The sequence below is a fragment of the Xenopus laevis genome, chromosome 2L (genome assembly GCF_017654675.1).
Source record: "Xenopus laevis strain J_2021 chromosome 2L, Xenopus_laevis_v10.1, whole genome shotgun sequence".
NCBI lineage: Eukaryota > Metazoa > Chordata > Amphibia > Anura > Pipidae > Xenopus > Xenopus laevis.
The window spans coordinates 3171561-3185409 of NC_054373.1; the positions used below are offsets into that span (position 1 = coordinate 3171561).

General features: G+C 44.5%; 1 protein-coding gene across 2 annotated transcripts in view; it reads right to left on the reverse strand.

Moving 5' to 3' along the window:
* Nucleotides 1-13695, reverse strand: part of ccdc191.L (coiled-coil domain containing 191 L homeolog) — a 14367-nt gene extending 672 nt beyond the window's left edge. The window contains exons 1-17 of one of the 2 annotated variants that reach the window (XM_018245823.2): nt 13561-13695; nt 10990-11110; nt 10468-10506; nt 10024-10162; nt 9384-9530; nt 8738-8913; nt 8243-8466; nt 7965-8124; nt 7233-7423; nt 5838-6063; nt 4230-4705; nt 3600-3694; nt 2954-3036; nt 2741-2842; nt 1901-2044; nt 711-863; nt 1-80 (exon numbers count right to left, since the gene is read on the reverse strand). The exon at nt 1-80 is cut by the window's left edge and continues 75 nt beyond it. In XM_018245823.2, the coding sequence (XP_018101312.1) occupies nt 1-80; nt 711-863; nt 1901-2044; nt 2741-2842; nt 2954-3036; nt 3600-3694; nt 4230-4705; nt 5838-6063; nt 7233-7423; nt 7965-8124; nt 8243-8466; nt 8738-8913; nt 9384-9530; nt 10024-10162; nt 10468-10506; nt 10990-11076 (2522 nt within the window). In that variant the 5' untranslated portion in view covers nt 11077-11110; nt 13561-13695. Of the gene's footprint in view, nt 81-710; nt 864-1900; nt 2045-2740; nt 2843-2953; nt 3037-3599; nt 3695-4229; nt 4706-5837; nt 6064-7232; nt 7424-7964; nt 8125-8242; nt 8467-8737; nt 8914-9383; nt 9531-10023; nt 10163-10467; nt 10507-10989; nt 11111-13536 lie in introns of both variants that reach the window. The other variant, XM_018245824.2, reaches the window with a different exon arrangement.
* Nucleotides 13696-13849: the final 154 nt, after the last annotated feature.

Sequence of the window (13849 nt, forward strand, 5' to 3'; positions counted from 1 at the left end):
GCAAGAAATGTCTTCCGCTGGAGAAAGGCCTTATACCTCTGGGCTGCTCTCTCCTCCATGACAGACAGGTAATCCTTGTACTGCAGAGTCAATATAAACAAACTGTATTACTAGCAAGTGAGACTATGAATAGAAGTAGGCCGTAAGAACAACAAAAATCTTGCTTCACAATCAAACAACCTGGAAACATTTTAAATAGGGATGCACCGAATCCGGTTCGGGATTCGGCCGAATCCTTGTGCCTGGCCAAACCGAATCCTAATTTGCATATGTAAATTAGGGGCGGGTAGGGAAATCGTGTGACTTTTTGTCACAAAAGAAGAATTCGTTCCACTTTTTCCTTTTCTGCCCCTAATTTGCATATACAAATTAGGATTCGGTTTGATATTCGGCCAAATCGTTCACCAAGGATTCGGGGATTCAGCTGAATCCCAAATACTGAATTTGGTGCATCCCTAATTTTAAATTCCAGGTTACAAAGAGGGAGAATAGGAAGGCAATCCAAAACAGGCATGAACACAAATATTTAGAACATAAAAAATGAGGCCTGACTGCAAAGATGCTCAGAGGACTTCCACCCCGTATTTGCACACACTGCAGCATTAACAGCCTATTCTATGCAGCTTTCTCAGTGCTAAGAAAGTAATGAAACATAACATAATAGCCCTAAATGGCAGCCGGCCATTTGCTAATAAGAGTGAGGTACGTACCTTGCGCCAGTGCTGGAAGCTCCTACGTAACTGTATCCTGTCCCACAGCCGCTCAGCCCTGGACGTCTTGTCGCTCACAATGTCAGACACTTCTTGTTGCCAGGCCAGTAAGCATCGCCTCTGAATGATGGAGCTGTGGTGCCTCTCTGCCCTCTACACCAATGGGGAAGAACAAGAGATTTATAACTTCTGTGCCCCCCTCCCTCTTAGCTCCTCTTATAATCCCCCTCATTTATCAAGCTTTGCCACATCATAAAGAACTTGGCTTCACTTCTAATTATGGGAAAGAGAGATGCAAGCAAGATACAGCACCCACAGCAGCAGCATAATATACATTCCCACATCCAATCAGAGGCATCCCATCAACTGCAGCAAACTATACATTCCCACATCCAATCAGAGGCATCCCATCAACTGCAGCAAACTATACATTCCCATATCCAATCAGAGGCATCCTATCAACTGCAGCAAACTATACATTCCCACATCCAATCAGAGGCATCCCATCAACTGCAGCAAACTATACATTCCCATATCCAATCAGAGGCATCCCATCAACTGCAGCAAACTATACATTCCCACATCCAATCAGAGGCATCCCATCAACTGCAGCAAACTATACATTCCCACATCCAATCAGAAGCATCCCATCAACTGCAGCAAACTATACATTCCCACATCCAATCAGAGGCATCCAGGGGCAAACTACACTATAAAGATGAATGCGCTTCTGGAGAGTTTTAGGGTAGAGCGACACAAGCACCTGCGACAGCATCCGTTCCGACGCACTGAGATGAATCGAAGGTGTTGCGTGGGATGCGCCGAATCGAAGGTAAGTAATAGGAACGTCTGACGTTGTCGCTGCTGCATACAACACAACTGTCTGATGAAAACGCAACATGCAGCGCTCGCATCCGACAGTCGTGTCGAGTCAGATGCAAGCAGCGACAACATCCGACATTCCTATTACTTACCTTTGATTCGGCGCATCCGACGTGATGCCTGCGATTCATCTCAGCGCATCGGAACTGATGCTCTCGCAGGTAGAATTGCTTGTGTAGTTCTACCCTAATAGACTTTCAAACTTTTCTCTCAGTAACTCCTGAATAACTGCTGCAAACGAATCACCTGCCATACTTGACATACACTGAGGGGATTCCATTGAAAATAACTCCGCCCTTGTCACTTACCTGTAGGTTCTGTCTAGACTGGGTCACCAGCCTCTTCCAGGGCTCCAGGCCCCAGGATCTCAGCAGTATCTTCTCATAATGGGCCTTGGCTTGTCCCAGTTGCTCCTGCTCCTTCTGCAGCTTCAGCTGCCTTTCCTTCTCTTTCTTGGGAATAAAAGATGAAAAGCCCTTTAGTTTAGATAATAATCATAATAAACAGAATATTTATTATTAACATGTATTTGTTGAGTGCCAACATATTGCGCAGTGCTGTAATTTACCAACCAAACTGTCCTGTAAACTGCCCAGAAGTCCAAAACATGGATATCATTATTGTTATTATCCTTCATTTCTATAGCACCAACATATTCCACAATGCTTTACAGACCATCAATATCATTCACTGCCCCAGTGAGCTTACAATCTAAGGTCCCCAGTTTTTCAGGAGCCAGTTAACCTGCCTGTGTATATTTGGAGTGGGGGAGGAACATACACGCTCCTTATCATAGTTACCGCAGAAGAGGGCAGCCACACTGCATTATTAACCATTGAATTTTATACAAACCTGACCCTTATACAAAAAGAAGCAATAGATAGAAGAACCCTATCTAGCTGTGGCCTATCTTAGAATGAACCAATCCCATCCTATGGTATTTTCCATTTTTCTTCTTCACGGCCAGGCCTGCTGGGTACCAAGAGCATGTGGGAGCTCCAAACATCTTCATCCTTTTCTGTGTGCATGAGAATGTCTGCACCTTTCCTTCCCAGAAAATGGACTGGCCCAGTAGCATTAACAGGTACCAGTGTAATGTTACTTTGCATTCCCAGCAAATGGTCGAGGTGAATTGCACTGACAGGTACCTGCTTCTGCAGTCTCTTCTCTTCCCTCTTTCTCTCCAGGAGAGCTTCCTTCTCTGCCGCCTCCTTCTGCAGTCGCTCCTCTTCCTCTGCCTTCATCTGAGCCTGTAGGAAGAGAGATAACAGTGGATATCGCACATCAAATGCAGTTCTGTTGGACTGTGCATGAATAGTCAGCTTTTCTGTACAAATAAATCTGTTTTTAATCATTCTCACCAATTTCTCTTGTTCTTTTTTACGTTTTAGTTCTTCCATCTCTTTTCTTCTCTCTGCTCTCTGAGCGGCTCTCTCTTCCATGGCTAAAAGGGGAACATTATTATTTTATGTATAAGGTTACAGAATGTATACATGAATTGCAGCAAAATTCATGTATTGCAGCTAAAGTTTACAGAATGCCCAGTAATATACATTATGAATGGAGACTGTACAAATATAAAGCCCAACAGATAACAATGTTCCAACATCTAGTGCAGGGATCTGCAACCTTGGCTCTCCAGCTGTTAAGGAACTACAAGTCCCACAATGCAATTAAGGAGTCTAATGAAGGAGTCTAAAGGCAAATGCATTGTGGGACTTGTAGTTCCATTAACAGCTGGAGAGCCAAGGTTCCAGATCCCGGATCTAGTGGAAACCTTCTCAGAAAAGTATAGGCTGTTCATGCTACTTCCCTTGGGTTGGGAGATGTTGGAAAAGCAGGTGTCTGGGTACTTATGACATTATGGGGTGTGCTAACTAAGAACAGAGACAGTACTCAGGACCCAAAGTTCTCTCCATAGAATGGAGAAGTTTAAATGCTGTAGATGTTGAGATAAATTCTAGACAGTTTACCCAGGGTTGACCTCACCCTCCCTCAGAGCTGTACCTTTGATGGCAGGGTGTGGGCTGGTGTGGAAGCCTGTGGGTCTTCTGCCGCTGGACACTGTACTCTGGGGAGGACTCCAAATCCGGGTATCAGGGCTGGCACAGGAGAAAGGAAAACTTAGGATACAAGGAACAGTGCAACCTTGGCTAAAGTGAGGTGGTGGATGCAATACTTCTAGATCAGCTGCAATAAAGGTATCCTGATCCCCATTGTGGCGCATATACACGTGGCTCCCACACTTATACCCTGGCAACACTCTCTCCGATGTCTGTTCTGTACAACAATAAATTATACTCTACTAGCAGCTCTCTGATTGGATTTGGGGGTAACTGCCAATGAAATTCACCTTCACATTAAATTTTGGAACATTGTAAATGATTCTTTTCTTTAGCTTCACTTTATGTATCTGTGTTTTTCCATTACCTCTCTAGTCTCCCTCTGTCCAACCTGGTGCTGTTGATTGGACCTTTGGTTGTCAGGATGAGTAAACTTAGCAACCAGAGTGTGGTGGCATTTTGTGCTATTGAACCTACATCATAAATGTACCCTGCAGGGTAGGAATTTTTATAGGAGTGAGGGATTTGAGCTGGTTATAGACGTGCCAATGGCACCGGGACCTGTTGTCTTTACCTGGGTGAGGCCAAAGGCTGCACAGCTGAAGGTTTCTCTGTTCCAAAGTTGCTTGTTCTCCTGCGCGTTTCCTTGGGATTGGGAATAGGGTTGGACAATGCAGCAGTGAGGGCTGTGGCTTGCATGTTGTCCTGCTTGGCTATTATAAGTCTTTGATTCTCCATCAACCCCAAAATCGTTTGCTTCTGATCCTCAAGTTGCCGTCTTTGTTCCTGTATCAGCTGCTGCTGGAAATGGTGCCGGTGCTCAAAGTTCTCCCCGTAGGAAGCGACTTTTGTGGGCCCATCGGACTGGTGTTTGTGAGACAAGCTGGATGCCTGTGCCCGGTGCTGGAGCAGCTCCTCAGGGGTTAGTGCTGCATGTTCCAGTGTTACTTGCCAGGCATGCTTGGGAGCCTTTGGTGGCTCTGCTGGGCAGTGTTTGGTTAAGGTAATGGGTGTCTGAGGGGCACTCACTGCAGTGTTACTGCTGCTCACCTGCACGAACAAAAGGAAAGAGCCTGTTTAAAGGGCACCTGTTGGGTAAAAATGTTATCCTCAGCAGAAAGTGTGGGCTAATAGAGCCTGCATTTCGGTTGGGGATAACAGCAGTTTTTAAAAAAAAAAAAAAAAAAGCCCCCCGCCAGCACTATGTTACCTGCACCGGAGATAACATTTTTATCCAACAAGTGCCCTTTAACAAACAATCATCTCTAAGACATTAAAGGGATTCTGTCATGATTTTCATGCTGTAGTTTTTATTTATAAATGACACTGTTTACACTGCAAATAATTCACTGAACAATATAAAATGTCATTCCTGAACCAGCAAGTGTATTTTTTTTTAGTTGTAATATTGGTGTGTAGGTGCATCGCAAGTCATTTTGCCTGGTCATGTGATTTCAGAAAGAGCCAGCACTTTAGGATGGAACTGCTTTCTGGCAGCCTGTTGTTTCTCCTACTCAATGTAACTGAATGTGTCTCAGTGGGACCTGGATTTTACTATTGAGTGTTGTTCTGAGATCTACCAGACAGCTGTTATCTTGTGTTAGGGAGCTGCTATCTGGTTACCTTCCCATTGTTCTGTTGTTTGGCTGCTGGGGGGGGATATCACTCCAACTTGCAGTACAGCAGTAAAGAGTGAGTGAAGTTTATCAGAGCACAAATCACATGGCTGAGGGCAGCTGGAAAACTGACAATATGTCTAGCCCCATGTCAGATTTCAAAATTAAATATAAAAAAATCAGTTTGCTCTTTTATAAAACAGATTTGAGTGCAGAATTCTGCTGGAGCAGCACTATTAACTAATGTGTTTTGGGAAAAAAACATGTTTTCCCATGACAGTATCCCTTTAAAAACAAGTAGCCAATCAGCTTTTTGCTCTTCCTACAAATAAAATTGCCCAGCAGATGTGCCCACTGGGGCCAACAAAGTCCATGAGATGGATTCTACACACACAGAACATTTCTCGTTTGTACAGGAGTTAAAGTGAAATAATGACATTTAGCACAAATACAACGGTTACATTATTAGTAACATTCGATGTGACTGAGGGGAGGGTGTAACAGGAATAACGCTGCTCCCTGTATAAGAGACAAAGGCAAAATGAGCTCAAGTGCTGCTGGTTTACCTTCTGCTCCCTGTTTGCAGGGCTCCCCGTGTGAGTTACAAGCGGCTCTTTGGGGGCCCCAAGGGAAGACGCTGCATCTAGTAGAGCTGCCATTTTCCTCTTGGTCTCTTCTTTCCGAGCCTCCAGCTCCCTCTTCTCTTTCTCTGCTCGACTCCAGAGCTGCCACTCCACCAGGCAGTGCCGCAAGATGCGCCTGCGGTAACTTTCTTGTGCCGCCTGCTGTTTTCTACAGAAAGAACCAGAGACCCCCCAACAGTCTGAGAGCTGCATAATAAATCTGGACTGTGCACTGCCGAGGGTAACACGAATGACGAGGGGTTTATCTGCTTAGTGGTCACACTTACATCCCAAAGCTCTGGTTGCTCTTGTTTCCAGTTTTAATACAAAGTCTCATAGTGAGGATACTGTACAGTGGACTAAAGGCACATTACTGGGGAAATAATCACTAGGTTTTAATGAACTAGGGGGACAATCCTATAAACTCTATGGGGCAAATTCACTAAACGACGAAGCACCTAACGCTAGCGTGAATGCGCAAGCGTAGCGCATTTTCGTTAATTCGTCAAAATGGCGTAAATTCGCTAGTGTGACTTCGCACCCTTACGCCTGGCGAATTTGCGCAATGGACGTAACTACGTAAATTCACTGATGCGCGAATTATTCTGAACTCTACCTTTTACGCCAGACTTCTTTCGCCGCTTCAGACCAGGCGAAGTGCAATAGAGTAGATAGGGAGTGCTTCAAAAAAAGTTTAACATTTTTCTAAGTCCCAAAAAACATTTTTTAATTTTTTAAGGGTGATTTTTTTGGGGCTACCCTCCTTTCCCCCTACATTGTAACTTCAATTTGGCGCTGTATGCAAATTAAGCACGATCTACTGCGCATGTGCCAAAAGTACATCGTGACTTTTGGCACATGCGCAGTAGATCCGTACCGGCGAAATGCTCCTACTGCGCATGCGCCAAAACGCCGTTCAAAGCAGGAAGAAGATCACGTGGAAGAAGATGTCGTCTGTGAACTCCCTGGACTGGACCTGCGCAGAAGGGTAAGTAAGTTAGGGGCATTTGCCCAGCGGGATGGGTAGGCCAGGGGGGGGAGGAGGGAGGGTGGGCAACACACGGGAGGGGGGAGAGGGTTTTTGCGCCAACTAGGTTTCCTTCCCCTTTAAGTGCCTCAGAGGACACAAGGTCATGCCTTGACATTAGACTCCTTCTACAGAAGCCAAAATGTCTTTTTACAGCTGTGAAGCTCTGGAATTCCCTCCCAGCAGTGATTGTGATTTTGGATACATAAGATAGGTCTAAGAAGGGGTCACATTTCACGGGCATGCTGTACAGGCAATTGAAGGGAACACAATCATTCTAGCAATTCTGCTCCATGTCCTACTGTTCATACCTGTTCTCATCTCTCAGGTCCATTTCCAATTTCTGGGTCTCTCGTTTCAACTTGCTGGACCAGACATAGTCCCTCCAGGCCCGAAACACCCGTAACTGTCGCTTCCAGTCTGCAAGAGCTCTAGCCTTCCCCATCTTGACTCTCCGTTCCAGGACCAGTTTGTACCAGGAAGAGAAATGTGCCTGGAGGCACTGTGGGCAGGAGAGAAGCAGTAAGTGCCCATTCACTTTGCCCCAGAACCTTGCTCTAGTTTGCAGTGTGACTATTACCTATGCCATACATAGACAGATTTAGTTTGCCAATTGGGAAGCCTTATACAAAAATTGTCTGCATATAAGGGGCTGAAATAATCAATCATAATGATTAAACTCTATGCTACTCTATTATTGCTTAGATTAGGTGATTTCTACTTAGATGAGGTGATCTCTATTTGAGGACTGCCCATTTAGCATGTGTATGAGGGTCCTTGGCTTGAGTTGCCCGTTCTTAAAGGGGAACCATCGCAAAAATGGAAATTTAATCGAAGCTTCCTCATACTGAAATAAGAAACTAAATACAATTAATTAAACATTCTGCATTGATTCAGAAATAATCAAGTTACTGCACCAGGACGGCAGGTGATATATGGTGGCTAATATATGAGAAACCTGATGTGTGGCCAGTGGTTCTATGTTCTCTAATAGATATGTCAGTGTTTCAGGTGAAACGCGTGGGTACAGGGGGATCTCGCACCTTGCGATTCACGGCATAAATCTGCCCCAGCATCTCTCCAATCCTGGCCTGTTTCTCCAGCTTCCGCCTCTCCTCTTGCTCTCGTTCGGAGTCATGCTGTGCTGGCAGGACTGCATGTCGCACCTTCAAGGCTTTCTGTGCCTGCAGCCTGTTCCATTCACTGCCAAGCAAGCCAGACAGATTGTTAGCAAACAAAACATATTGTAGAATCATGATAAACCTCTATAATCATGTGTTTCCTAAGACTGGTTCCACTTTGTTATTTATTGGTTACTTACAGTTTCCTTGCCTCCTCCATTGCCTTCCTGCGCTCATTCATTTCCTTGCGCAACTTCACTACTTCCCTCTGGATTTCTTCCTCTTCCATCTTGGCCTTCAGAGCTTTGTTCTTGTTCTCCTCCTGCACCAGCAGCTGAGCCTGGGAGAGAGTCTCCTTCTTTAGTGCCCTCTCTTGTCTCTGCTTCTCCAGCTCCTGCTGGCGTCTGGCCCGGTTCTCCTTCACCTAATGAAGTGGTGTGCTGATAAGAACCCATGTATATATATATATATATATATATCTTTATATTCACAGTGCTACTTGTATACACAACATTGTGTGTACATTTTTTCTATACAGTAAATCATAAGGGGGTAATTATAAATAAATAAATATGCACAATTACAAAGCTGAAGTGCCAAGTGGAAGGTGAAAATGGCAGGAGGAAGAAGTGCCTGTATTGTTATATATTATGCACTCCACTGCTAAGATAATTCATCTCAACTCCATCACCCACTTGCTGGTGCCTCAGTTCCATTGTAAGTCGTGGGTCCCTCTGCTTTTTGGGTTTGCTCCACCCACTCTTGAGACCTTCCAGTATCCCAGAATCCACCACTTCCTTATGGAGAAGCTGCTGTAGGAAATCTTGAGTTGTGGTGCTGTCTGTTTCCTGCTCCAAGTACTGATACAGATCTAGAAAAAGTAGAACGGCTTCTTTAGGTGGGCTTTTCTGAGTGTTTTGCTGCCAAGCTGGAAATCTCCGGGGTGTGCTTTTGCCCCAGCCATCATTATGGAACGGCAGTTAAAAGAGAATAAGATATCTATAATACATTGGGGTGTTACATGAAATGCAGGAATGTGATAAAACTCAGATGTAAGGGAAATAAGATGTCAGTGGTTTGAAACGGCACTGGCCATGTTGCCAAAAGTTACAGATATTCCGAAGGCTAAGACAATATTTAAACATGGGGGTGGGCCTGCCTTTGTCACAACATTCTTTGGACCAGTTTGCAGTCCACAGGACTTACTGTTACAGCCCTGGTAGTAAGTAAAAAATAAAAACGTCCGCTGTAAATAAGGAAAGGAGAGCTGGTACTGACTCCAAAAAGGCAGTGAACTAAGTACCCAACCTAAAATGACCCGGTTACTACACTGAGACCTACCATCAAATCTGTTGTATTTTACAAACTCTGGTGCCGGCTGCTTCTGCTCAGTAAGCTCCGCATGGTCCATACAAGGCTCCTCTTCCTCATCACTGGCCAATTCCAGCTTCAGTTTATTGTTCAGCCACTCACTTAGCAGGTCCTGAGCTGGAGTGGGAATGATAACAAAACAGTAAAGTTCTTGTATAAAGCAAAAAGGGCAGCAGAACCTCAGTACTAAACTGATTATCCTGTACCTTAGGGTGTTGGCACCCAGGATGGCACTGGCAGGTGGGTATCACTGAGGAACACTTTTACTCCTGAGCAATACTTAGTGCACTGCCCAGTTCAAATGAATGGCAAGCAGCAGTTGTTACTTCATGGTGTTTTGATCCAAACAGCCTCTTTGCTAACAGCCCAAGGATTAAACAGAGTAACTTCCATTCAACAGACAGGGCATTCAGCAGTAACGAGACAAGACCAAAAACATCCATTTGGTGTGTTAATATCTCATTCATAGGTACAAATGTGATCCAAACTGGACAGAATCTTAATGCACTCATCAGCTCAGACGTCTATAGAAAAGAAGAGCCAGACCCAAGTCTTCCCCCTACATCCCATCTGCAGGATCCCTAATATTCTGGGGGTCACATGAACATACCTTCAGCATAAGCATCATCATGATCATAAAGCTGCTCTGCTGATTCAAGGCCCAGAGCAGGAGGCCTCGGCCCACGAGATGAGGGTTTCTTATGGGAGAAAACTTCAGCAACCGCAAACTCTGAGGCCTGCTCCACTTTCTACAATAACAGACAGAATATGAATGGACTAATGTCTGACCATACAGATAATCGGCTCAGCCAGTGCTAAAATATCCTCAATACGTAGAATTTTCACTTTACAGGCACAAGCCTTGCCACATTGCAGGAGAGCACAGGAGGGGAAGGCTTTACATGCAGAACTAATACCCCCAGACCATATAACACATACTGCCGGCTGCCATACTATACATTGCCAATTCCCGTGGTACCGCCCATAGTAATCTGTGGACTCCAGTGGTGTAACTAGCAGTGGGCAAGTGTCATATCCATCCTCACACACCCACCTTAATCCAATGCTCCACATTGTCAGAGTCAAATTTTAGCTGGAGAAAAAAAAAAGTGATAGTTATTACTAGTTTAGCATTTTTAAATTGTGCCCTAATATATCCTCGAAGTCTCTCCTCCCCCTCAATATTTCACCTGCAGTCTGCACTGATATATCCTACGTCATACACCCCAATATATGCTCCATCATACTGAACTTCAATTCCCCCAACCAGCAGTCCAATGTAGCACCCTGTATTTTACATAATATACTGCACCTCCTCAGATCCTAGGGTCTCTACTATGCCCCCATCTGGTTGCTAGGATCCAAATTCTGCTAGCAACCATGCAATCATTTGCATAAAATAGAGTGGAATACTATGCCCCCATCCCTCCCTACACCCCACACTCCCATCCCTCCCTACACCCCACACTCCCATCCCTCCCTACACCCCACATTCCCATCCCTCCCTACACCCCACACTCCCTGTCAGACACAGTGTTGGGTCCATGTTTCCTGTGTATTGTACTGGCCTGTGTACCTTGCTGATGGGCTTCTTCTCCATCCTTTTCCATCGGTACAGCTCTGGTCTGCTGCTCCCCGCCATATCCCTGGCTCCCCCCAACATCAGTGGCAGCTACTTCCAGTCCTTTAGAGGGACCCTGATAAAAACAGTCATGTATTGGTGTTAATGGTTGTTGGTGTTAATGGTTATGAGGGTTGGGGGGGGAGGGGCAATAATGTCAGGTACAGGAACAGACATAAGGGGGTTCTACAGGTTAAATCCAATGTGGGTACAGATACCATGAAGCGCAGAAGTACTGCTGCAAAAAGTTTCTTTATTCACCAACACTGCAGGTACAAGGATAAGTCTGTCGCCATAATGGAGAACGGGACTGCTCACCCAGTACAATGACATCTCTGTGCCTTAAACAATATAGGATAGGATGGAGCTGACAATCCGCAGGCTGTGCTGCAAAAATTCCTTTATTATCACAACATGTTTCGGATCAGCATGGATCCTTTTTCAACTTTTCCACTTGAAAAAGGATCCATGCTGATCCGGAACATGTTGTGATAATAAAGGAATTTTTTGCAGCAGAGCCTGCGGATTGTCAGCTCCATCCTATCCTATATTGTTTAAGTATTACGTGTGGTCTGGCTGGTGTGGCCTGAATAGGAAAGTGAGCAGCTACACAGGAGGAGATCGTTTCAACAAAACTTCATTGACATCTCTGTGCATGTAGGGCCTGTGCCCAGTCTTATATATAGAAGTTAAAGGAGAACTGTCACTAGAATAATGAACTTAACTATTATTAGTTTATGAAAAAATAGTCTTCTCTCACTCCTCCCTCCCTCATACTGCTCAGAATCAGATACAGATAAAGAAAAACATGAGCAAGTGCAAAATTCTGCTCATTTTCTCTTTTGTTGTTCTTGCTTTTGTCTGATTTCTATTTTCTCCTGCTTTTCTCTGCCGCTTTCCTCCACTGTCACTTTTCTCCCTCGTCCACCATTTCAGCTCTTACATGCTTTTCTTGCTTTTCTTACTTTTCTTCACATACCAGATATTATTTTTTCTTTCTTAAACTTTCCTTCATCTATTCTGCACCCGCAGCCTCGGCTCTGCCAGTGGATCACCCACTTCTCCTCACTTCTTTGGTGTTTCCATTCTAGGGATGCACCGAATCCACTATAAAGGGATGTGTTTCTATGGCCCAATCCCTGAATCCTCCATTAAAGATTTGGCCGAATACCAAACTGAATCGAAAACCTAATTTAAATATACAGATTAGGGGTTGGAAAGGAAAAAGTGGAAAACATTTTTGCTTCCTTGTTTTGTGACAAAAAGTCACGTGATGTCCCTTCCCGCCCTAGTTAGCATATGCAAATTAGGATTTTGTTCGGCAATTTACAAGGATTTGACCGAATCCAAATAGTGCTGAAAAACGCCGAATCCTGAACCAAATCCTGGTGTCGGTGCATCCCTATCCAATTCTCCATAACATTCTTTCACATCCCACTTTGTACCTCTTCTTCTTCTTCTGTCCTACGTCACACCAGTCTCTGTTCATTTCACTACAGGGACAGACTGGGCCGACTGGGTTGGGGGAGGGTCGATTGGCTGAATGGGGTCGGGGTCACTATATATAGATATGTTGGTCCCACTTGCTGCTATTAGAAAAGAGAATGTGATGAAAAAGCAGAGGGAAAGCAAGAGGCAGTTTATAAAAGAGTAATGAATGGCACTAGGGCTGCCATATTTGCCGGTGGCTAAACCCAAACAAAGGGAGCGAGGCAGAGAGCATTGGAGCAGTGATGTTCAGGTGGGCATGATGACATCAGAGATGATGTCATGGAGTTATGATGCCGGGTCAGGGTTATTACATCACTTATATGGAACTGGCTGGATTTCTGTCCAGTTTTCACAATGTTTTAAATGGGACAAAGTTTTGAATAGTCAAAATTGACAAACTGAGACCCACATGGCTGGAAACCCTACTTCTATCTATTCTGCCCGATGAGTAAGACCAATCCTTTAACTACAGGTATGGGATCTATTATACAGAAATCAGTTATCCAGAAAGCTCTGAAATACAGCAAAACGATTTCTTATTTTTGATTGATTTGCTTATTTCTGTTTCTTTAATAACAAGAAATGAACTGCACCTGATAAGAACTAAGCCAAGTCAAGGTGAGTATCGTTGTATTTCATTGTCTTTTATATATTGGCCAGATTATTGTTCGGCTTTCACAAGCCTAAAAAACGAACAGAAAGTTGAGACCAGAACAGGCCGTAGAAAAACCCAATTGTTTGGGTGAAAAGCATAATAACTGCCAGTGAGTCAAATCGTTAATAAAAAGAAGAAATGAAAGTTTTGGTGAGAGGAATGGGACAGGCCAGGGTTTATTTAGAATTGTCCCTTCTCTGTATGACTTTGCTGACAGCTTTCAGTGTGTCTGTGACACAGATGTGAATGGGCTGCACCATTATTAGTATTATTATATTATTATTATTCCCTGCCCCCACAGCTGAAGTCCCCAGCAGGAGCCCCCTGTGTATGACAGCAGGAAAGGCTTCACTTACAATTAGACTCAATGGGTTTCTTACCCGCTGGGCTGTGCGTCTGTCCCTGCAGTTTGTCCCACTTGGCTCCTTCCTCTCCTCACTGACAGCCCAAACAGAACTTTACAGAACTACAGGGATGCGTCTCTATGGCAACCAATGCGGTACTTCCGGTGTCCAACTTATATTACCTTTAGTACCGCCTGAATCTAACTTCCCCTCAAGTGACGTCATTCCTGGGCGCCGCACTCCTCTTCCTGTTGCAGAGAGAGAGGGAAACGTTACTGTGCAGCTGCATGTGGGACTGACGTAGAAAAGTTATGTTCCCATTGTT